This window comes from Theobroma cacao, chromosome 6, assembly GCF_053813885.1.
Source record: "Theobroma cacao isolate CCN51 chromosome 6, ASM5381388v1, whole genome shotgun sequence".
Taxonomy (NCBI): Eukaryota; Viridiplantae; Streptophyta; class Magnoliopsida; order Malvales; family Malvaceae; genus Theobroma; species Theobroma cacao.
The window spans coordinates 6,844,418-6,867,587 of NC_142644.1; the positions used below are offsets into that span (position 1 = coordinate 6,844,418).

At 32.3% G+C, this 23,170-nt stretch overlaps 1 protein-coding gene across 1 annotated transcript; it reads right to left on the reverse strand.

The window, feature by feature from the left end:
* Positions 1–8,204: 8,204 nt before the first annotated feature.
* On the reverse strand, positions 8,205–10,211 carry LOC18595558 (polygalacturonase QRT3-like). The gene is made up of 3 exons (XM_007023566.3): positions 9,874–10,211; positions 9,547–9,783; positions 8,205–9,471 (listed from the first exon to the last, which is right to left on the reverse strand). Exons 1-3 carry the CDS (start codon positions 10,069–10,071, stop codon positions 8,470–8,472), a joined length of 1,437 nt encoding a protein of 478 aa, XP_007023628.3. The 5' UTR covers positions 10,072–10,211; the 3' UTR covers positions 8,205–8,469.
* Positions 10,212–23,170: the final 12,959 nt, after the last annotated feature.

Consider the following 23,170-nt stretch of genomic DNA (forward strand, 5'->3'; position numbering starts at 1 on the left):
TGTCCTATAGGCTGGGCCAGACTCGGCCCAACCCAGCTTACACCTTTAAAATCGTAAGTTTGATCTTGGCCAACCAATTTAAATTATCTTATTTTTAAAATATTACAAATATTTTTATATTAGTATTTTAATTATTTAAATATATTGTTCAATTAGAATTAAATAAAAAGTATTTATTAATAAAATAATATCTCAGACCAAGTCGACCTTGAGCCTAAAAGCATCTTTATCCCAAGTCCGACCTGAATCAGGTACCAACGAGTCATTATTTCAATGACAAATGGCTTTGATGCCTTTATATTAGATTTGATTATATCCCATTTTTATGTTTTTTTTAGAATAAATCAACCCACAGCTTACCCTGTAATTCAAGTTGCAAAAAATTTAACATATACCTAAATCACTATTTATTTTAAATTAAACACCTTAATGTATCAATTATTCGAAATTAACATCTTACTGTTAAATGGATTTGTTCATACATTCACAAAGTCTATACATTTTATCCAATACTAAATAAAATTTTAAACTTAAATTTTACAAGGATTATTCTAAAATATCAAAGAAACCCTTTTTTTAAATTTAATATTACTTTTTTGAAAACCTTTGTTGAACACTCAACTCGCATCCAAACCAATCTTAAGCTTAATCTGAAAAAAAAAATTAATAAGCCACAAAGCTCAGTGAATAGACTAGCCATAATTAAGGAAATGACATTAAAATACCACAAGTAAGAGCAAAACACACCAAATTGAGACATTTCCAAGTACTCTAGAACACGTATTGTTTTAACGGTTCTTATGGAGTGGTTCAAAAGAGCATATAAAATAGAGCTCTTAACTTATGAAATCAAAACTTTAAAATAGATATAGGATGCAAAACACATACTTATTTCAAATATCAACAATATTTAGAACAAATGCTAATATATTTCCTATTCTTAAAAGTCCAAAAATAGATCTCAAATAGAAAAATATTCTTATATAAATAAATCTTACCATAACAATATTCATATGAGATTTCTAAATTCAAATAGAGTCATTTCAAAATATTTGACATAAACAAAAATAATTTTACATTTAAATTTTTGCACCACTCCTCAACATCATACAGTGAAGTTTTGATTATCGTTAGTACATTTAAATGAGTTAAACTCCCATAAAAGGCACTACCAACTGACGAGAGATCCATATATCATATACCCCATTCGTGCATTGAATGGGTCCAAACTCTTACCTATGAATTGAACATGTCAAATTTCTACTGGTCAAATCCAAAAAGCACATCAAATATAAGATTCATTAATGTTTCCAAAAAGTCAAAAGTCATACTTTCATATTTGTTAACCTTATGTGTGAAAATTTTCTTGATCTTTCAGTAGCATTTTTTTTTTTTTGCAAAGGGCAACAAATCAAGAAACAAAGAAGACAGAAAATAAAAATGATAATAAAAAGATTTTTTTTGCATAAGAAAGGAATACCATGCATAAGACAGTGCATTACTCTCAACTAATTTTTTTAATTTTCTTTTTATTCAATTTTATTAGCAATGCATGAGAACTTTTGTGTCACGACCCGGCATTCCCTTCGAGCCCGTGACAACCGTCGCGAAGTCTCAGTAATCATTCATTACCCGATATGTCAACCGAAACCTCGCAAAGCTCTTGCATCAGTTTTCCACTTCCCCTGTGAGCAATAGTTACTAAATATCGAGTTTTAAGATAATATAAACTATTTTAGATCGAAAACAATCAAAATAAAATTTTCGCCATACAGAGATATTTTGATCATTTTTACTTGAAAATTTCGAAACATGATAAAAATACAACGTATAGTAGAAAGATATCCATTTCCATTTAAAAAAAATTTTTGTAATCTAAATCATCCATTTGGAGTGAAAAGTTGGCTAATTAGACTAAATAAAAATATTCGATAATATATTTCATTTTCTTATAAAACAATTTTTATAGAACTATGTATAAATAATTTTTGTAGCATAAGAACAAAATAAATTCATACACATAGTGATATAGTAAACCAGGTATTCAAAATTATCCTACAATGGCATATGGACCCCGAGATAACCAAAAGTGTGCAAGAATGTAGACCTAGATTTCCAAGGAAGTAAGTAAAAAAGAAATCCTTGATGAAATCGACTGCCTACAAATTATCCTGAACCTGAAATGGTTAAAAAAAGAAAGGGTGAGTTTTCATAAACTCAGTGAGTAAACAAAGTCTGTCATTAACATCTAAAGCCGAGTAAATGGAGACAGTTAACTTTTCATCATACCATAATCCACAACATTTTGTACTTGTTTCAAATCATATAAAACAACACATTTCATTATAATACACATCACGACTTATGATTTTCTTAAAAAACTTGGCTCGTGCCAAAAATCATACTTGATGATACTTTGGCCGAGGCATTCAACCGAGTCCGCTAAGGTTATTAAGTTAACAATTACTCATAAAAACATAGTTTAGCCATCCCTTGGAGTTGGCAGAGTTCATCTTCAAGTGGTGGTTCGACGTGAAGTGAACTCTATCGTACCTTAGGAGATATCCTTCGCGCCTCTCATACTAAGGCAAATATAACAGGGTTTACCGTGCCCCTCTAATAGGCTGGTCCACGAAAACTCGCCTACTGCAGTGGCTAATTAAATAACCCACCAATCAATAAAATTTTAATAGCATAACGTGGCTAACATAATACTACCCAGCCTGTCAAAGGAAAACAAACAGTTTATATATTTCACAATCCAAAAACCCAACCACATATGTCATCATGTATCAGTTCATAAATCATCAATTCTAAACATAGGTACGTAAACTCAAATATATATGCAACATCAAGGTTGGTCTCCACATACTCACATTTTCAAAAACATTATTGAATTGTAAAATAAATTATAAACCTTAGTCCTTAAATCGATTATTAGTCATAAAACATAAAATTCATTTAGGTTCAATATTCTTAAATCATAAAAACGATTGTAAAAATACTCTAGATAGATAAGATGAACAGTGGTTGCTCACTTTGACGGGAATTTACAACACTCCTAGTCTTGATCCTCGGGTGTAATACCTTTGCCCTTATCCGAGGGCTCACCACCTATACATAATGTGTAACACGAAATTATATATACTTATGCTAAATCATCACAAAACTATTCTATATTTTATATGAATGCATGCAATGAAATGGGAGGTGTTCGGCCTATTGCGTACTATACACTATTTAATCGGTCTAAACGTCCAATTCGATTCCAATTAATTTATTGCACTTCCAATACTCCAAAAAATTCCACACACTTCACTAAAAATCTATTCTAAGCGCAATTACCAAAATATCCCTCATTATGGTGTAAATTGCTAACTAACGGGAGTAAAATTTTTTGGTACCCATTTTCGATTTTCGGTATTCCTAAGCACCAAATACAATCTAAAGGGCATGAAAAACAACCTAATTCATCATCAAATCTCACCCATAAAATTCGGCCAAGATAGGTTCTATAATGGGTATGTGGATTTCTTGTTTAATTTTCATACTAAATGTTACTAAACACCTAAAAACACTAAGTTACCTTGAAATTCAACTAAATCCATCACCAACTTTCTCTCTCTAAATTTGGCCAGCATATTGCCCCTCATGAAAACTTGAATTTAATTCATGGAAAATGGAAAAGAATGCATAGGCAAGATGAATTTCAAGCTTAAGATTAAAAATTTTACCTTTAGTCACCAATTTCTTGAAAATTCAACAAATTTTCCTTAGTTTTTCCTCCCTAGGGTTTTTCTTTCTTTTCTTTTCTTCTCTTCCTTTCTTGGCTGAATATGTGGAGAAATAATGGCTGATTTATGCTGATTTTTAAGTTAAATAATAAAATATCCTAAGCTTGACACATGTCATTTTCTTATTGGTCCATTTTTAAAACTTTAAAAATTTTAAACCTTTAATCTCCACCACATGATTAGTCAAAGGTCAAAAATGAGGATAAGGGAAGACCATGTGCTGGACAAATGTCCTGGTGGTGGAAAATTACTGTTTTGCCCCCGAAGTGGTAAAATTATCATTTTACCCCTATGCTCCGAAAAATACCGGGATTATAATTTTTTTCACTTCTTAACCTCAAATCATACTCCAATACTCAAATCATACTCTAATAAGTCAAATGGGGCCAAAAAAATCTTTTTTTAAAAATTTTCATTTTATCCCCAAGTGGCAAATAACCATTTTGTCCCTAGATAGTGAAAATTTCGGTTTGATTCCAAATTGATCATCAAACTCCGAATTACCATTTTGAGTCATCCTTGGATTGTGACACTCTTAATTTCACCTTAAAATTCCTATTTGATCTAGTTCGAGGCTTAAATCAACTTTGTTGTATTTTTAGGTACAATACCTACTTTTGTAAATTTTTCGGGACTCTCCTAGCATGCAAACATGCTATCCATTACATGTATGTCATGACGAGTATTTTATAAGGTCGGGCTTTACATTTTGTCATCAAGAATTCTCGTGTAAGGGGCAAAATAGAGATTCTTGATTTTGAATATTAACTTATTATCTCCAACAGTTATTTTTAGCATGTAAAATGATGTAAAAAAAAAAAAAACACCGAAACATTTAGCTTATTGGTTGGTGCACAATTCCCCTACTTAAAAAGTATGGTTCGAATCTTCCTTCTTCCAATTATATAAAAAAAATGATGTACAAAAAGTAATGAAAACTACTAGAAAAAGTAACATAAGGTTATTTCCTAATACACATCCACTCCCTAATATACATAATGGGCTAACGTGTTATTTCCTTAATGGACATATTCTTTTCCATAATGGACTATTCTTCCCATGATGAACCGATTCTTTCAAATGTGCTCTTCCTATGATGCCCAGTAAACACTTTCTTGCTAACTAGTTTTAAGTAACCACTTTTTCTGGTTAATATGAGAATCTTGGTAATTCATTAGACATGGTAAAAGTTTAGCATACTTGTTCTTTAAGATACTCTTTCATAAGCTCCTAAGCTCTTCTTAAATACTTAATTCTTTTCATCTTTATTCTCCATTGTGCTCTGTCACTGCACTTTTTTAACTTTTTTCCTAACATGTATCTTTCACCTCCTTTCACGAGCATTCAACACTTCAAAAGATTGGTTCAATCCTCCTCTTAACTTTCTCTAGTGCATTTTACTTTACTTGTAACAACACTACCTCTTTCCTTGTCAAAATTTTTTTTTAATAAATTCAGAAGTTTTTAACTTGCAAGTGAAACTAGAATAAATAACTTTTTTTTAATAGCAAAACTAGAATAAATAACTTAAAAGGTGAAATCAATTTAAATGTTGAATCTATTTTAAATTTATATAAAAAATAATAACATATTTATCTTCATTTATATTAATACAAGCTTTCAATCTATGTATGGCATAAGATTTTTGGTTATACAATAAAGTTTTAATTAATTTCACCTTTTTAATAACTTTAACTTTCTTTTTTAATTTTTGAATTATTTAATTATTTTTAATCGTTGAACTCTCTTTATTTTTTATGTTTTTTATGCACAGTTCTCCCATCATCCTTGTATCACTCTCTTAATTACTGACACATTATCCACTGTTTAATAATTTCTAGAAGTTTTACATTAAGATAGCGTTTGGTATGAGAGAAGTGAGAGTACATTTCTTATAATATGTCTAATTAAATTAAATTACAATGTTTGTTTTATAACAAACCACTGCAATGTAAGATTACAATGCAATCACATTGTATTTGCACTCTGCAATGTTATTAAAGAACATTTTTTTCCTTCAATTTTTTGACTTTGTTAAAGACATTTTGTAATGTTATAATTAAAATAAAATATAAAAAATAAAATAAAATAAAATATAGAAAATTAAAAATTTATATAATATAGGAAAAGAATTCAAATAAAATATATAATATAAGAAATTATATTAAAGAAATGAAAATAAAATATATGACATTAAAAATATATTTAAGAGATGATATTATATAAAAATTAACAACAAAAAAAATACAAATATATTAAACTTACATTTTAGTAAATAGGGATAATTCTAAAAATTGAGATTATATTCTCAATAAAGTACTTGTAAATTAAACTCTGTAATGTTATATTTTTTATATTTTAATCATTATTTTATTTATATATTAAATACTATAATATTATTTTTCTTATAATCACATTACTTATAATTAAATTATTTTATAAAATACCAAACATCATTTAAATGTTTGTTAGAATGTGGCAAGAATGAGGCAACACAGCATTTGCTTGCACTTGTGTAAATCAGAAGAAGATGAAAAGCTTGTGGCCGTCCGTGTTTGATTGATCGAGGGCTTGTTTTATCCGATTCAAGGCTTGTTCTATGCCATAGTAAGATAAGAGAGTAGACCTGGTCAAAGAGTGGCTTGACACTAGCAGACAAGAACAATGGAAAACCTTGGCAAAGAGGATATACAGAGGAACAATTAGAACGGCATGCTTTGAATTTCATCGGAAGAGAATCTCTACATCTAAATATGATATTAGAAATTGATGGGTCATTATTGCCATTAACCAAAAAGTAATTATTAATTAAGCTGTTGGACAATAGTTAGGTCATTATTAAATAAATCTTGATTGACTAAATTTTATTTATGTAATGGGTCATTGTTAGGTAATCCGTGATATAATTAATAATAGTTAACTAGAAGATACCGTGTTATACAGTGAAATTCATATCAGGTGAAACTTTTATCATGATAATATCATGATTTTGTTAAGTGGTTTATGTGCATTTTGTAGAATTTTATCAATGTTTAATGTGAAATTTTATTTCAATGATTTGAGTTATGTTTTGATGCCGTAAATAAAGGAGGGAAAAATTTCATTCCCTCACTATTAATGAATGCACTCAAATGATTTTCATAAAAATTAAAATTGTCAATATCACATATACATCTTTAATTTCATCATATCAATAAGCATAAACTATCATATATTCATCTTTAGTTTCGTTTTATCAATTAATTTATTAGAAAATGTATAAAAATTATTTTGCTCTCAGTGATAATGTTAATGGGTGACCTTGAATATAGATGGGGCTTGTAGGCAAAATATGGGATTGGCTTCTGCTGGTGGCACCATAAGAGACCATTGTGGTCATTGGAGAGGCGGTTTTGTCACCAAGTTGGGTATTTGCTCATCCTACAGAGTTGAACTTGTATATAAGGCTTCAATTCGCCTGGGACAAAGGCTTTCGTAAGGTTTGGTTGCGGGTTGATAATAAAATGATTGTCCAGCCAACATGCGAGACCTTAATCCATCTTTGTGCTAATTTTGACTTAATTGAAGTTATATGTCGAATGTTAAAAGGTGAGGTCTGTGCAGATTTTTCATATTTATAGAGAAAGAAATGTAGTAGCAGATCGCTAAGTTAATATTGGTTTTTATACTGATGATGATTTTGTTTCTTATGATTTTCCTCTTACAAAAGTCATGACTTTGTTGTTTTATGATTCGTTGGGTGTTTGTTTCTCACGAATAGTTAGAAATTAATAAATTTTTTTAAAGGATAAAGGATCAAAAGAGAGAAAGAAGAAGAGAAAAGGACCCAGAAGACTAAGCATACAGAAATACTACGGCACAACTTTCTTTTACGTTTTCCTACTCTTTCCTCCCTTCCAAACAGAGGACAAAAGAAGAAATGATTCCAAAATCTCATCTCATATAAACCACAAAAAAGGAAAGCCATGCAACAACGCAGAAAAAGCTGATGGAAGCAAAAAGATAAGCAGAGAGGAAAACTGAGAAAGAAAAGGGATGACTACCGGAAAGGAAGATAAGAGAGAGTGAGGGAAAGGAGATGCTATCAGAGACTCCGGGCTTTATTGTTGGAAGTTTTTCAAAAGTTTGACTAACGAATGTGTTTGACAAGTGAAAAAACTCCCTTGTCTTGGGGATTGTCGTAGTTTGACCGTCCTGAAGCTCTGGAACTTCCGTGTTTATATTGCACAAATCAAACAGGAAAATTTTCACAACATGTTCCACGTCTGCCGATGACGGCCTGGTCTCGTGCACTGGTCGGTGAAGTCAAGAAGAAAGGGACGACTCAGAGAGATGTCAAGGGTTAAACAGCCCATGTAACTTAAAATTAAATAGCTAATAAATATGAACCAAAATTTAAGACCATAAGAGTCAAAGAAGCCTCTGTATTTTTCTTTCTGATTAGCCAAAGTTGGGTGGGATTGACAACTAAACGTATGAAAACTGAAAAAAGGTGACTCTTTTTAGGCCACATGTTTGAGAATTCTATGCCATTTTGGACTCCCCAGCTTTGAATTTTCGCAGCCAGCATTTTTGGAAACTCAAATTCCAAAAAGAATATGAAGAAAGAAATTAAAAAAAAAAACAAAAAGCTGCTGTGTTTTATCAAGAAATTAAGATGAACACCAAGAAATCTTCATGTGTATCCAACTGTGCTTTGATCCACCGCCACATGCAACGTTGCTGATGTGGGCAGCTCCGTCTCCACCGTGACTCGATTTCCTGATGCATTCCTCAGGATATGTCTAGGAAATGATGCACCAGCGTGCAGTGTGTACTGCACATGCTTGATCAGGTTAGGAAACAATAGTGCCCGCGAGAAATCAACGGTCCACGTTGTCCCATTCCTCCAGATGGACCCCCTGGCAACCGTTGACTTAAGCACCATTCCTCTGGCATTATTTCTATCAACGACAACCTGCTCAATTTTAGTGAACGGACTATTTGATTGATCCAGTTGAACTGTTGGGACCCCGGTATAATCACCCGAAAACATATTGTCAACAATGTTTATGCCAAATGCGACCCCCTTTAAGGATTTGAGCAATACGAAGGCATTGCCTAAGAAAAATGAACCGGTTATATGGAGTTGCACGGGGTCCTCTGCTACAATTCCTGTGAAATCAAAGTAGGAATTGGCGATTCGGGTTTGAGTAAATCCTGGAGCCTGGATATATATTCCGGTGCCACCCCATCCAGTGGCCTTGTTATAACAATGTATCCCGGTGAGCATATTGGCCTGTCCTTGAATCAATATTCCAATTGATGCTGAGAAGATGACCACATCCGTGACTGCGTTGTCATTGCCTTTGATGTTGATTCCGATGCCAGAAAAGTCCTTTTCACGACGATCACCTCCGGCATTGATGTGTTGACCGATGAATGTATTTCTTACATAAGTCTCATGGCCGCCTTGTATTAAAATGCCATTGGTTACAAAGTGTGAGATGTAGCAATTGTCTATGATGGTTCTTAGAGAATTAACTATGGCAATGCCACCACCCCTGAAATTGGAGTCTATCATAAGGTCCTTAAGTGTAACATCTTCGTATGAAAATGAACTTGATGATGGCAAAAGCTCTATCAAGTGTCGATCAGTTGGAAAATCAGGTGATGCAGTGAGTGATCCGCACAGTATCTGTCAGAGTAATGACAAAATTCGTCAAGTTTTATCCATGAAATATGTAAGGATGGAATGGAGATCGGGGAGTACCATAAAGTTACCGCCCCTAATCTTCGGTAGGCGAAGTGGACGGCTGATCTTGAACGTTCCTCCATCAAGATGAAGCTGTGCCCCTCCAAGGTCAGCTACTCCCTGTATCAAGTGGCCTTCAACTTGAGATCGAAAAGCATCGGAAATAGCTTGCTCAAGGGCATCAGTACTGTCCAATTTTCCACTAGGGTCAGCACCGTAGTCGGTTGCGTGATAAACCCGTGACCCTGTCAAAACCTGGAACATAAGCAACCATACAAATATATCATTTGGCAATTCCTCTTTTAAAAATTACACGAGTAAGGCTCTAGTGTTTGTGCTAATTACCGGAGTTGTAGAAAAACTGTGAGAGATGGGAGGGACTCCATTGCGGGAAATAAACGATGCCTTGACCGAAGCCATCCGCCTTATGTTAGCATGATAGTTACTTATACCGGAATATGAGCTCTCCCCATAATCAAGAACTGTATTTACAGATACAAACGCCAGTAAAAGATTAGCTAACATGGTATTTTTGGACACCATGACTTGTTAGAGGAAGAGGAAGAGAGAATGGTATCTGTAGAATCAAACCCCTGTTGGAGTCTGCAGAGTTATAGTTGTTTGGGAAACAATTTTGAATTTTCTTCAAGTTTGAAACTTGAATGCCGAAAGGGAAAAAGAAGTGAAAGTCTAGACTAGGAACGTTTTTTTTTTGGGAAAAAAAGTAATCAAATTAGCAGACTAATTGAGAATGGACTTGTACTCATAACGGATTGACGCGTCAGTCGACAAACAGAAAGCTATGTACTTCTAAGATGACCAAAAGGAAAAAAAAGAGCTTTCCTAGTTTAGTTATGATTTGTGCAATTGAAGTCATAAACTTTGAGATTATGTCTTTATTTGAGCATTTGATTTATTAATTTGTATAAGATTCTTTATTTAGAGAGCAGGGTTCGAATATTTTTTTTTAATTAAAAAAAAAATCCTCTTTTATCGTTGGGTCTGCGTTCAAATTACTAATTCAAGCTAATTTTTGCCTAATCAAGTACTATGTAACTAAAGTCGACTTTACTGCTGTTATTAAGGTACTAATTTTGGCCTAATCAAGTACCATGTAACTAAAGTCGACTTTACTGCTGTTATTAAGGCTAGCAAAATTTTCAAACAAATACTGGAAGCCTGCTAGTCATCAAAGGTGTAGAATTGGAAAGCGATCGATTAGCATTTCAAAGTTAGGTATCAGGCTGCAAGTTGGTGAGTTTTCATTTTTGTCATGCTCAACATCAAAGTTCAATTGTATAACTAGCTTCCTCATTGACAGTTAACGGCCACGTTGATTCCAACATTTTCACGTGCAGTCACATTTCAAGGAAAGTTCCTAATAACACTAAAAACATGCCCATATACACCAACTACATATTTTGCTTTTAGATTTTTCTTTCCATTTCTTATTGTAATTCTTTAATTTTAATAAGAAAATAAATTTATGAAATTTAAATGGTACAAGCTATAGCTAAGTTTAAAAACTTTAGTACAATTTCAAATCTATAGTTTGTTCACTTTTAATTATAAATTTAACATTAATTTTCTTGTCAAACATATAATATTATGAAGGCTAAAGAAAAGATTTACTTTGGTAAAAAATATTAAAAAGATAAAATTTATAAAAATTTAGTAAGTGGATTAAGCTCTGTCTATATAATTGGGTAATGGACCAATTGAATATAAGGAATGGATCATAGATGTTATATTGTTAATGGATTTATATTCGTTTCGTTGATACAATGTCAATGTCACTTCATTATAAAAGTAAATTTAAAACTGTTAAGAATTTAAAACTAAATATTAATAATTTTTTTAAAAAATACATAAAAGATTAAAATAATTTCTCCCTCTCAACTGTCCTTTTCTTTTTTTCCTCTATTTTTTTAATCTCTCTCCTATTCCCTTTCACCTAATCTCCTCTTTTGATTCTGTTAAGAGTAGGTTTGGTAAAATCATGCAATTTCAAGAGTAGTAAGATGATCTCTCTCCTATTCCCTTTCAACTAACCTCCTCTTCTTATTACGTTAAGAGTAGGTTTGGTATATTCGTGCAATTTCAAGAGTAATAAGATGATAAAAAGTTTCAAGGTAATTTTTTTTTTCAAAATTGAAGGAAAGGGAATTTGAACTTTATTCTTTAAATAAGGAGATTATGTACGAACTAATAAGTCAGATGTTCAAAGTGTTTTAAGGTAACTTTTAATTGTTGGTTTTTGTGGTATATTTCTTAAGTGATTTCAACATTAGGTTGCTTGTACCATGTGATAAAAAATTGTTCATTTTTCAAATAAATAATTAATTATATTAGCATAATTTTATTAAGCCAACTATTTTAATCCTAAGTAACATAATTAAGCCAACAATTAAGCCAAAAATTGTTCTTTTTTGAGAAGCCATGTCCCCACCTCGCTTTGTTGTCGTGTTCCATGTTTTTCACTTTCACTAGGTTGATGTAATGCTCAAATAAGTTGGTAAAATAAAAATTATATATTGTCAATGCATCAAATATAAACCCTTGTGAAGTATCACTTAAATCATTTATAGTTTGCTTAAATTCATTTGTATAAGCCTAATATTTTCCCATTAATTAAGGGAAGTTCAACTTTAGAATTGATAAAAATAAAAAGTAATATTTCAAAAATAAAATTTTTATAAATATTAGATCCTAAAATAAGTATTTAATTAATTACTTATTAAAGATTAAGATTTTAAAATTTAAATACTAACACGCCATTTGTGATATAGGAGGGGAGATGACTTATTTAACACATGATTTGATAAAAAGTCAAGAAGTCAGAAGTAAGTTTGGTCTTTACACAGGATTCACCATCATTAATTTCATCACGTTTCTGTGTTGGCAAGTAACGTGAATCTCATGTTTCATAATCTTTCCTTATTTCATGCCCATTGTGAATATTGTTAGTATTAATGTCCTCTACAATTTTTCCTTTTCCTCTCTTTTTTTTTTCTTTCATTCCTTTAATTTACTAAAAATATTATTTAGTCGCTATCATTGGAAAAAATGATCTCTTTTCTTTTTTGCTTTTTTATGTTGTTTTTCTCATTTTCTCTTTGTCCTTGAGCAAAGTGGTGTCTTGCACTACGGGGGAAAGAAAAATAGAGAAAAAAATTAGAGCTCCAATGAGAGAGCTATTCTTGGCACGAGACAAGCAATAATTTAGAAGGTGCTTTCTGAAGTAATTGAAAAAGTACATTAATGATGGAAAATTAGGATACTTAGTCTCTTGGTAGTGGGATTCAATAGTTTATCCCTACAAGTATATTTTGATATTGTTCCAATTTATTGTGAGTTTCAATTTTGGATAAAAACTTGAGACAAGAACATTTTATCATTTTACTTGATAGTGGATTTGTTATCAGTTTGCCTCATGATTTTTTTCCCTCGACATTGGAGGCTTTTTTTTTTGTTATTTTTTTTTTTATAATTGAGAGAGGGGGAATTCGAATCCTGTTCTTTAGCTAGGGGAATCATGCACTAACTAATGAGTCAAATACTCAAGTGTTTTTTTTTTGTTATTTGTTCTTGTTGATTTATTTTTCTTGTTACTTGGTATGTGCATATTTTGCTTGGTTGTATTGCTTAACTCTTTGGTTATTTAGATTGTACCCTATTGGTTAGGACTTGGGTCTTATCAACTAGTATCAAAGCTTTATGTTAGGCAAGAAAAATGGATAATGCTACAAGGTGATCCATGGTTAAGTTGACTTTTTCGAATTGTTCGATTTGAAAGCCAATGGTGGAGGATCTCCTTTATTATAGAGACTTCTATGATCTAATAGAAGGTGCTTCAACTAAGATTAGTGACAAGAAAGATAAAGAATGGGAGAGACTGAATACGAAAACTTTTGGCACCATTAGATAGTGGGTTGCTGTTAGTATATGAATCTTCATGTTGCTAAAGAGACTAGTGTCGTTGTACTTTGGAAAAAGTTATCAACAAATTGTGAGAGGAAACTACAAAGAATAAAGTCTTAATATCAAGGAAGCTTGCAAATTTAAAGTATAAGAAAGGACATTCTATTGCCGGACACTTGAATAAGTTTCAAGATCTTGTGAATAAGCTATCAAATGTAATATAGTGCTAAATGATGAGTTGCAAGCACCATTTCTTGATTTTCTTCCAAATAGTTGGGAGACTTCAATGGTTTCTATGAGTAACTTGACTATTGGTAGCAATACTTTGGACGTGGTAAATAAAAGTGTCTTCAATAAAGATAATAGAAGGAAAGAGAAAATTATTGATCATGGGCAAGCCTTTATCATGATGGATATGGGTAAAGGCAAGAAAAAAAGATCTAAAGATCACAATAAGTTCAGAGAGAAGACAAAGTGTTATCACTGTAAGAAATTTGACCATTTGAAGAGAAATTGTAGGAACTTGAAGCAAGAGCATAAATGAGCAAAGAAGAATCAGAAAAAGGTAGATGATCAAAACACTATAGTTGTTGTTAAACAAGAGATGGTTCATGTATACTAGTATGTGCAAATGGCGATTGTGTTCATATTGAAGATTCAAATATTGAGTGGATTGTTATTTCAACGACCTCATATCATTGTGTTGTCAAGAGAAAGCTCTTCTCTACCGATACAAAATTTGACTTAGATGTTGTGAAGATGTGAAATAAAAGTTATTCTTGGATTGTAAAAATTGGCAGAGTTGTATCAGTAAGTAATGGTTGCAATTTGACCTTGAAAGATGTGAGACACATTCTGGATTTACGTCTCAATTTGATTTTAGTTGATACCCTTGATAAAAAGGAATATGAGAATACTTCGACAAAAATCGATTTGGAAGCATTAGGTTGGGCCATTACAAGTTGGTAAAGGAAACTTATGGTGCAAGACATTTGTAAAGGTGTGTAGTGGTAATTAGTTGATTGTTGTTAAGGATGATCCTTCACCAAATTTGTGGCAATAGTGGCTGGCACACAAGTGAGAAATGATTACAACTTTTGAATAGGGAGTTCTTTATCTACTGCCAAAGGTACTTTCTTCAACTTTTGTGATTATTGTTATTTATTTATTTATTTTTAAAAGAACATTATGAGAAATAACCTTCCTAATAAGGTCACTTCAAAAATGACCTTCACTATAATTTTAACTATTTTTAGATAATTTTTGGCATGACTTAACTAGAATACCTTTTAAACCATTTAATCCAAATTAAGTGATCCCGATTTCTTTCTCCTTTCCCGCCATTCAGATAAAAATTCTAAAATTAAATCTTGATTTAGCCATATTTATGTCTAGCTCTCTAATGCCATCGAGGTTTATATCTCGCCGTCTAGCTTTCCAGTGCCATCGAGGTCTATATCGCCATCCAACTTTCTCACCATCCCAAAGTGCAGAGATGACATCAAGGCATTTGTTATGGGTTCTTGGGTTTATTTTTTTATATTCATAGAATGCAAAGGTTGATGGGTAAATTATATGACTTTGAAAACTTAAATCTGGTTAGAAGTAGAGAAATCAATCAGTTTATAGGCGATGCATGAATATTTGTTAGGCCTTACGTCATTGGATGTTAGGGTGTGTGACTGGATATTAGGAATCGTAGCCTGTTTATTTGGCATCACGTGACTGAATATTAGACAATGTAAGAGTAGATAAGAGGCATTGCGAGACTAGATTTTAGGAATTCTGTGAGTTGTGTATTGTGTGACTGGTTTGTAGGCATTACGTGACTTGTTTGTAGACATTATATGACCGATTTTTAGTAATTGCGTTGCTTTATCTACCTAATGCTAAAGTTGATTATCTACTAATTCAGCCCCTTTAATAACATATTTTATAAAATTAGAAGAGAATTAGGAATACTTAATAACCAATTCAACCCCTTTAATTCCACTTATATTGGTGTAGAAAACCATTCAGATTCGACTGACATAGAACTTTGAAATTCTCTTTAAAGCACTTAATGCATTGATTTACGAACTAACCATATTCATCAGAAAATAAGCCTAAAACCATTGAACACCCTTCCAAGAGTCAGCATTCATGCCTATAAATAAAGGAACCATTATCCATTTTAATCAAAATCATCTGAAGGAAAATCTCATTTTAAACTTAATTCATTTTATTCCTTAATGTTGGAAGTCCATGCTCAACTATGGTATCAAAGAAATGGAAAATAGGGTAGCAATCGAACCAAATGAGGAGCAAAATAGAAAGTTTTTTGCTGCAGCGAGATTGAATCTCGTTGCAGCGAAATTTTGGTCACAAAATAGAAAGTTTCTCGCTGCAGTGAGAAGCTACAGTAACATTCTCACTGCAGCGAGATTTCTAGTCAGCCTTACCCCTCCAACCCGAGAGTTTCTCGCTGAATCTCGTTACAGCGAGAAACAAGGCACCAGTAAAAATTCCCCATTCCCTCAAGCAAAGGTCACCTTGTTCACATGACCAACACAACATGAAAGTCATATAATTTCCCAAAGTTTAACATGTCAAATTTCACATGCATTTCAACCATTTTCATATTCATGAACTTTCTATAACACATATATCTATACATGTGTATATATATATATATATATATATATATATATATATATATATATATATATATATTCATCATCATGCACACTCTCCCATCGTCATCAGCTCATGAGCACTCCCCACTAGCACATGGCTGGGTCATCATCGGCTTATGCATACTCTTACTCACACATAGCTAGGTCATCATCGGCTTATGTACACTCTTACTCGCACATAGCCGGGTCCACATCAACATATAAGAAGCACCTAATGCATATCATGCATATTATCATATTGTGATAACACATAAACCATTGTATAGCACATTTTCACAATATAAAATCACTTCACCAAAGGCTTGTTCCCAAGGTACATTTTCAAAGGAAAACTAGATAAAATGTTTCAAATGTTTGTACAGTTGCATTCATATTCTCAAAACAAATTTTGAAATGCAAGTCCACTCATCGGTATGTTGTTGGGCCTTTAATCGACTTTAACTTCCCTAATGGTCCAAATAGGGCGATAGAGCTTCGTTGGAATTTACCATTACATTAGCATCACCATTATGTCAATTCACATACTTATAGATTCTAAAAGCTATTTCTTGGCTAGCTTCCAATTGCCATCTAAATGGCTATATATATTCACTACCTTAACCACTCTAAAATGAATAAACATCCTACTATAAACCATTCGCAAGCCTAATCATTAGCCACCCTCAACATTTAAAATCAACTTTAATTTACTGCTCACCTTGATAGCCTTGAAATTTTGAAATTTTTTTCAATAGTTTTTCAAGCTATTATAGGGGTTTTCTTTCTCTTTCTCTCTCTAAACATCTAGCTAGTGAGAGAAAGTATAGAAGTGGGATTTTTTAAGGATTTTAAAGTGAGAAAGTGAAAGAGCACAAGGGTTCTAGTCAAAAGGGCACAAAGGTATGAAAATTAGAGCTAGAGAGAGAAAGTTATGAAAGTTTCACATCAAGCTTCCATGGAGGATGGAAGCAACATGAGATGGAAGAAGAAGAAGGAGAAAAAGCTGCTAGAAGAAAAAGATATTTATAGCTCAAGCTTATCCATTCCACTTGAAATTACAAAAAAACCCCTCCACAAATTAACTTGTTCTCTTCCAATCCTTTATGCAATCTTTTACTCATTTGACACTGGGACAAGGTCCATAATGGTCTAGAAATGCTTGGGTTCATGAAAACTTAAAAAAAATTTTTACTTGAGGTGAAAAATGACCATTTTGCCATGTTGTGAAAATTATTAAAACTTCTAGTTTTTTTCGTGTTTTCATCATTACACATCATTTATGTGGTCTTATGCCTATTTAGACCTTAAAATATAATAAAAATTTCTTTTGGAAGCTTATTAGAGCAAATGACAAAACTACCCCTAGCCCGTGTTATGGTGTCTATGCCTAGTTACAAGCCTATAGAGGTTGAGGTCTCACAAGAAAAACCTTGCTTAAAACTTTCTTCAATGTGCTTCTTAAAGGGGAATTAAATAGGGTTTGAGTTTGTATCAAAATAGAAGTCAAAATGCACTATAAGTTTCATCAAACATATAAGAGCCATGGCGTTGAGCCTTAGACTTATTTTTTTCATGTTTTTCTTTTAGGAGCTGCAACACCAAGGCTTTTGTGTTGTTGAGGTCTTTTTCCTTGTCAGGGAGCCATGACACTGCTTCTTTCCATGGCGGTAGCCCCTTTTGTTTTATCTTGAAATATCAAGCTCTATTGCATTACTCCAACTTGTGATATAATTTTCTTTTTCTTCGAGGCTGAACTGGGTGAAGTGGCAAACATGAGTTGTAGCTCTGCCTCTTTTCTTTCTAATGGTTTAAGAATCACATTACTTGGATTTTAATAGTGAAAGATATGCTCAAAATACCAACATATGTGCAGTGAAAGTCTATATCTTAAATGCGCTCATCTTCTCAAAATGTCACCCTTTTCATAGCACACCTACAAAAGCAGCAAACTAACTTAAATAATAACTAAACTTAAAGTAAAATATTATAAAATAACTTAACATAATTGAACCCAATATAATTTAGTAAAAACAAAATAAATGACTAAAAAATCCTAATGTTTAAATTAAATCTCAAGAACTTAGACAAAATTATCCAAAATTGTGACCAAATAACTTTGTAAATTAGTGTTATCACATATACATATTCATGAGATCATTTCAAAACATCTTTCCACATCACAATCCTCAAGTTCAATCATGTTTCATCATAAACTTATTCAAATACGAGGTTATTGGTGAGGCATGCTTAATTATATCTTAAAATAATTTTCAAAATGTCGCATCTACCCACCTTGTTGAAGTTTGCCTTTCCACTAAGCACCTTTCATCGAAAGCTTGGATTCTTCTAAAACACAAACTCCTCAATATTGCCTATTCACACATATTAATCCATTAATATCTTTAACTTAACCTTATCCAACATCAATAAACCTTTATTCTTTTCCATAAACTTCTTCCACCAACAATCAATACAAAATTAGCAACTAAAATTTTATCAAACAATGGTTTCTAGTAATTATTTATCTAAAGTGTTTTATAACCTTACCTTGGTGAGGTTTGATGCTAAGGAAACCACAAAACCCTTAAGCTTGGAGTTTAATGAAAAATTCGATGAAGCAAATAATACTTTTTAGTGCATGAAAACAAGGATTTCAAAGCTTAAACAGTTGAAAAATGTCACCTTGTTGTTCAAAATCTAAACCAAGCTTCAAATCTTCAGAAATGGGGTTTTGCAAAGCAAAAAGGGAATAAAAGAGTTGAGAGCTGAGGGAGAAACATGAAAAATGAAGTTGAGGGTTGAAACCCTCAAAAAATGTGACATACTTATAGTTTTTAGTATGAAAATACTCTTTCACCCTTTTTTATTTTTTAAAATTTTACGAGAGGTCTTAATACTTTAGGTGTAGGTATTGAGATTTTTGTTCTATATTTGTAGGTGTCAATACCTCATGAACATGTCTCGAGACTTCTTTCATCCTAAGCATCAAGTCTTGTACCTTTTAGCAAGGTCTCGATACTTGAGCTCAAAAATGCCAATTTTAGGCCAAAATCAAGTCTTTAAGTTCCAAAAACCTCGTTCTTTTTAAGTCACAATGATTGATAATCAAAATATATCTTTTCAAGGCATAAACATTCCAACTTATATTGAAAAAACTACAAATTTACATGCTTACCAAATTAGGGTAAAAGTTTAACCTTACTCAAAGGTTGAAGTTTCATAGAACTCTTGGATTTGCTGATGTATATTTAGATTTACGTGTAGATCAGATTAAATCAAATTAGATTAGGATTTATTTTGAATATTATTCATTTAAATTAAATCCTTTAGCATTATATTTATCTTGTAAATTCTATTTAAATAAGGGGATTATTAGCCTATAAATACCCCTTCACTTAATTTGTAACACACATTTTAGAAATAAGAATCCTTTTCATTTCTCTAAATTGCTTTCTCCCTTTTTCCTGTCTTTGACTTTCATTGTTGTGGGTTTTAAGGCTTACTTAAACTCAATTTTCAAAGTTTAAATTCAGACAATTTGGGATAAAGTCTTGGCATCTGACAATTGGTATCAGAGCCAAGAAAGATTGAAGAGAGATGACTTTTATTATTGACCAGTTCGCACCCACTGTAGCAATAAGGGAGACTAAAGGTATAGCCAAGCAAAGTAGGTCGAGTTTGAAAGACATGATGTCCACTTTTGATGACTGAGTATCCAAGGTGGAAGTGGTTGTAGGAGACATGAGGGACAGATTCGAAGAGGTCAAAGCTAGCATTGAGGAGTTGGGGTCTCGAGACAACGAGCTTTGTGAGGAGTTACAATTAACCCTCAATAAAACAATGTATATGCTAAATTAGCATGATGCGGCACTGAAAGAGCTGGTTGAGGCACTTCGGTGGGAGGTAATGGGACTCAGGGACGAGTTTGCTATAATGAAGGCAACCATAGGGGTTGGTGTACCAACTGTTCAAATGGGGGCTTGATTATAGGTGCCCAAGCTCAAGGAGTTTCAAGGCTATAGGGAGGCTGTTACCATTGAAATATCATATGTTTTGATTTAACAAAATAACATGATACCTTAATTTTATTGGCAAGCATTTGAAATTGTCAAAATCATGTTTTCATCCTCCTAATGTTATACAAATGCTTGAAAATCCATTCATACTTAGAAAACATCATAAAGCTTTCAAACATGAGAATTCAGTTTGAGAAAACATAGAGCAAACATGCTTTACCTTAATAATTGATCATAAGGAAGAAGTAAAGAAGATATAGTTGAAGTTGAATGCCTAAATGACAAGGAATCTTGAAAAAAAAGAGAGGCTATAATAGATCCTAGAGTAAGGCCAATTGATCGAATAACAGAATGGTTGAGAAAATCATGAAGAACGAAGTTCTAATCGATCCTTGAAGAGCTCTAGTTGAGCCTATGGTAGAATGGATAGGAAAACATGAAAAAACGTAGCCATATTCAGTGGCGATCTTTGGCAGCAAGCATGAGAAATCTCACATTTGAAGAAGCCATAGTCGATCCTTAAGTCTCGGTAGTCGATCCTTAAGGCCAGAACTTCAAAGTTACACATACCCTGAAAATGGATTGAGTAAAATAAGTTTATACTCGACTATGAAAGCCTTAATTCAAGATTTTGAAGAACGTAGTCAATATTAAGAGCCTTGTAGTTGATCCTCTTACTTAACAATGGCTAGATTTAATTCAAACTTGTGTCTAATTGCTTTCAATCACCATGAAAGAATAAAAGGCCTTTTTTTCCTCAATTTGAAGTAAGAAAAGACAGAGAAACACTTGGAAAACCATAAAGAGAGAACTCAAAATCATTATACCTTTTTAGACATCATCTTAGTCTTTCTTTAAGCATTCAAAGCCATTCACGCTCATTCACTTGGAAATCCTTGAATTGATATTGGTGAGATTATTTTTTCTCTTTGTACACCAAGCCTTAAACTTTTAGCGCCCAATCTTTGTGAGGTAAATCTTTGCTTTTACTCCTTTGTACACACATTTGTAAATGTTCTAACTTGGACTAGAAAAGTTAGTGTGAGGGTTATCACTTGATCTTGTTGAAAAGTTGGTGTAAAGATTATTATTGATCTTGTTAAAAAGCAAGAGTAAGGGTTATCAATTGATCATGTAAAAAAGCCATTATAAAGGTTATTACTTGATCAAGTTAAAATATTGATGAAAAGGTTTTCGCTTATTTTGTGAAAAAGCCGTTGTGATGGTTTTGCTTGATCCCATTAAAAAGCACATTCCTTTAGTGGATTTGAAACTCCTTAGTGATCCAAAGGAGAATATGTAGGCATTTGAGAAAGTTGAACCTTTATAAAAATACTTGTGTATTTATTTACTTTTATGCTTTGTGATTTATTGTTGAAATTTAAAGAAAAAGGCAATGATAACCAGTCGAAATGATTGTGATAATTCACAAGATGAGGAGAATGGTGAAACTGCAAACTTTTGCTTCATGGCACACGACAGCTACAAGGAAGAGCTTACATGTTTAAAGTCAATAGCACAACAAAGAGGAAATGGTACCTTGATAATGGATGCTTTAGAATTGTGACTATCATTCAAAGAGTTGAGATTAAAGAAGGGAGGTAATGTAACTTTTAGTGATGACTTTAAGGGTCACACTGAAGGTGTAGGTATAATTAGTAATAACTTCTCTTCCTAAATTGAAAATGTCTTATTTGTTAATGGTCTCAAGCATAATTTGTTGAGTGTGAGTCAACTATGTGATAAGGCTCTTAATGTTATTTTTGAAGCATTAATATGTCATGTTGTAGATGTTAGAACCAATAAAATTCTTTTTTTTGGTCATAAACAAACAAATACTTATTTTGTTTATTTGGATGACTTGTCTTCAAATAATATTTCTTTTACGGCTAAGAAGAATGAGGGTACTTGGTTATGGCATAGGAATCTTTGGCAGTTAGCATGAACACACTTTTCAAACTATCTTCCTTAGACCTAGTTTTAGGACTCCCCAAGTAAAAATTTGAAAATGACAAACTTTGTGATGCTTGTGCTAAAGGAAAATATAAGAGAAACTCATTTAAACCTAAGAAAGACATAACAACCATTAGAGCATTATAACTTTTTCACATTGATCTTTTTGGTCCAACTAGGACTACTAGTTTAGGTGGAAACAGTTATGCATTAGTTATTGTAGATGACTATATTAGGTTTACTTGGGTATATTTTCTTGCACATTAAGATAAAGCTTTAAGACTCTTTACATTTTTTTGTAAGAGAGTTGGGAATGAGATAGGGTATGCTATCTTAAATGTTAGAAGTGACCATGGCAAAAAATTTGAAAAGTTAGGCTTTGAGCAATTTTATAATGAGAATGGTTATGTTAATTACTTTTCAGTCCCTAGAACACCATAACAAAATGGTGTAGTTGAAAGGAAAAATAGAATCTTAGAAGAATGGCTAGAACTATGTTGTGTGAAAACAATTTACGTAGGTATTTTTGGGCCGAAGGCATCAACACCTCATGTTACATAAGAAATAGGGTAATTGTTAGAGAAAAATTAAAAAGAACACCCTATGAGCTTTATAGAGGCAAGAAACTCAATATTGCATACTTTCACCCATTTGGTTGTAAATGTTATGTGTTGAATAATGGGAAAGATAATCTAGGCAAATTTGATTGCAAAAGTGATAAGGGAATTTTTGTAAGATACTCTTTAAATTCTAAAACATATGGAGTATTCAATAAAAAAAATTTAATTGTTGAAGAACCAATTCATATATTATTTGATGATTCTAATCCTTTTCCTAGAAAGGAAGATTATGATGATGATATAAGTATCCTTTAAAAGAAAATTGAAGAAATTGATATAAACAATGAAGGATCCAAAGACATTGACAAGTCATTACAAGAGGAAGAGTAACAAACTGAACAAATTGTTGAAGAAAAGAAGCCTAGTTACCCAATGGTAAGAAAAGAAGTTGACGAAAGTAAGATCATTGGTGATCCTACACAAAGGGTAAAAACTAAGCAATAACCAAACATGTTTGAGAGTATGTTCCTTTCATTTC

Bases quoted from the DNA above. Each gene is read 5' to 3' on its own strand.
- LOC18595558 (XM_007023566.3), bottom strand. From the start codon at position 10,071: ATGGTGTCCAAAAATACCATGTTAGCTAATCTTTTACTGGCGTTTGTA. The intron at 9,784-9,873 runs GTAATTAGCACA...CTTATGTTCCAG, and splicing joins ACAGTTTTTCTACAACTCCG to GTTTTGACAGGGTCACGGGT. The intron at 9,472-9,546 runs GTACTCCCCGAT...TTACTCTGACAG, and splicing joins TTAGGGGCGGTAACTTTATG to ATACTGTGCGGATCACTCAC.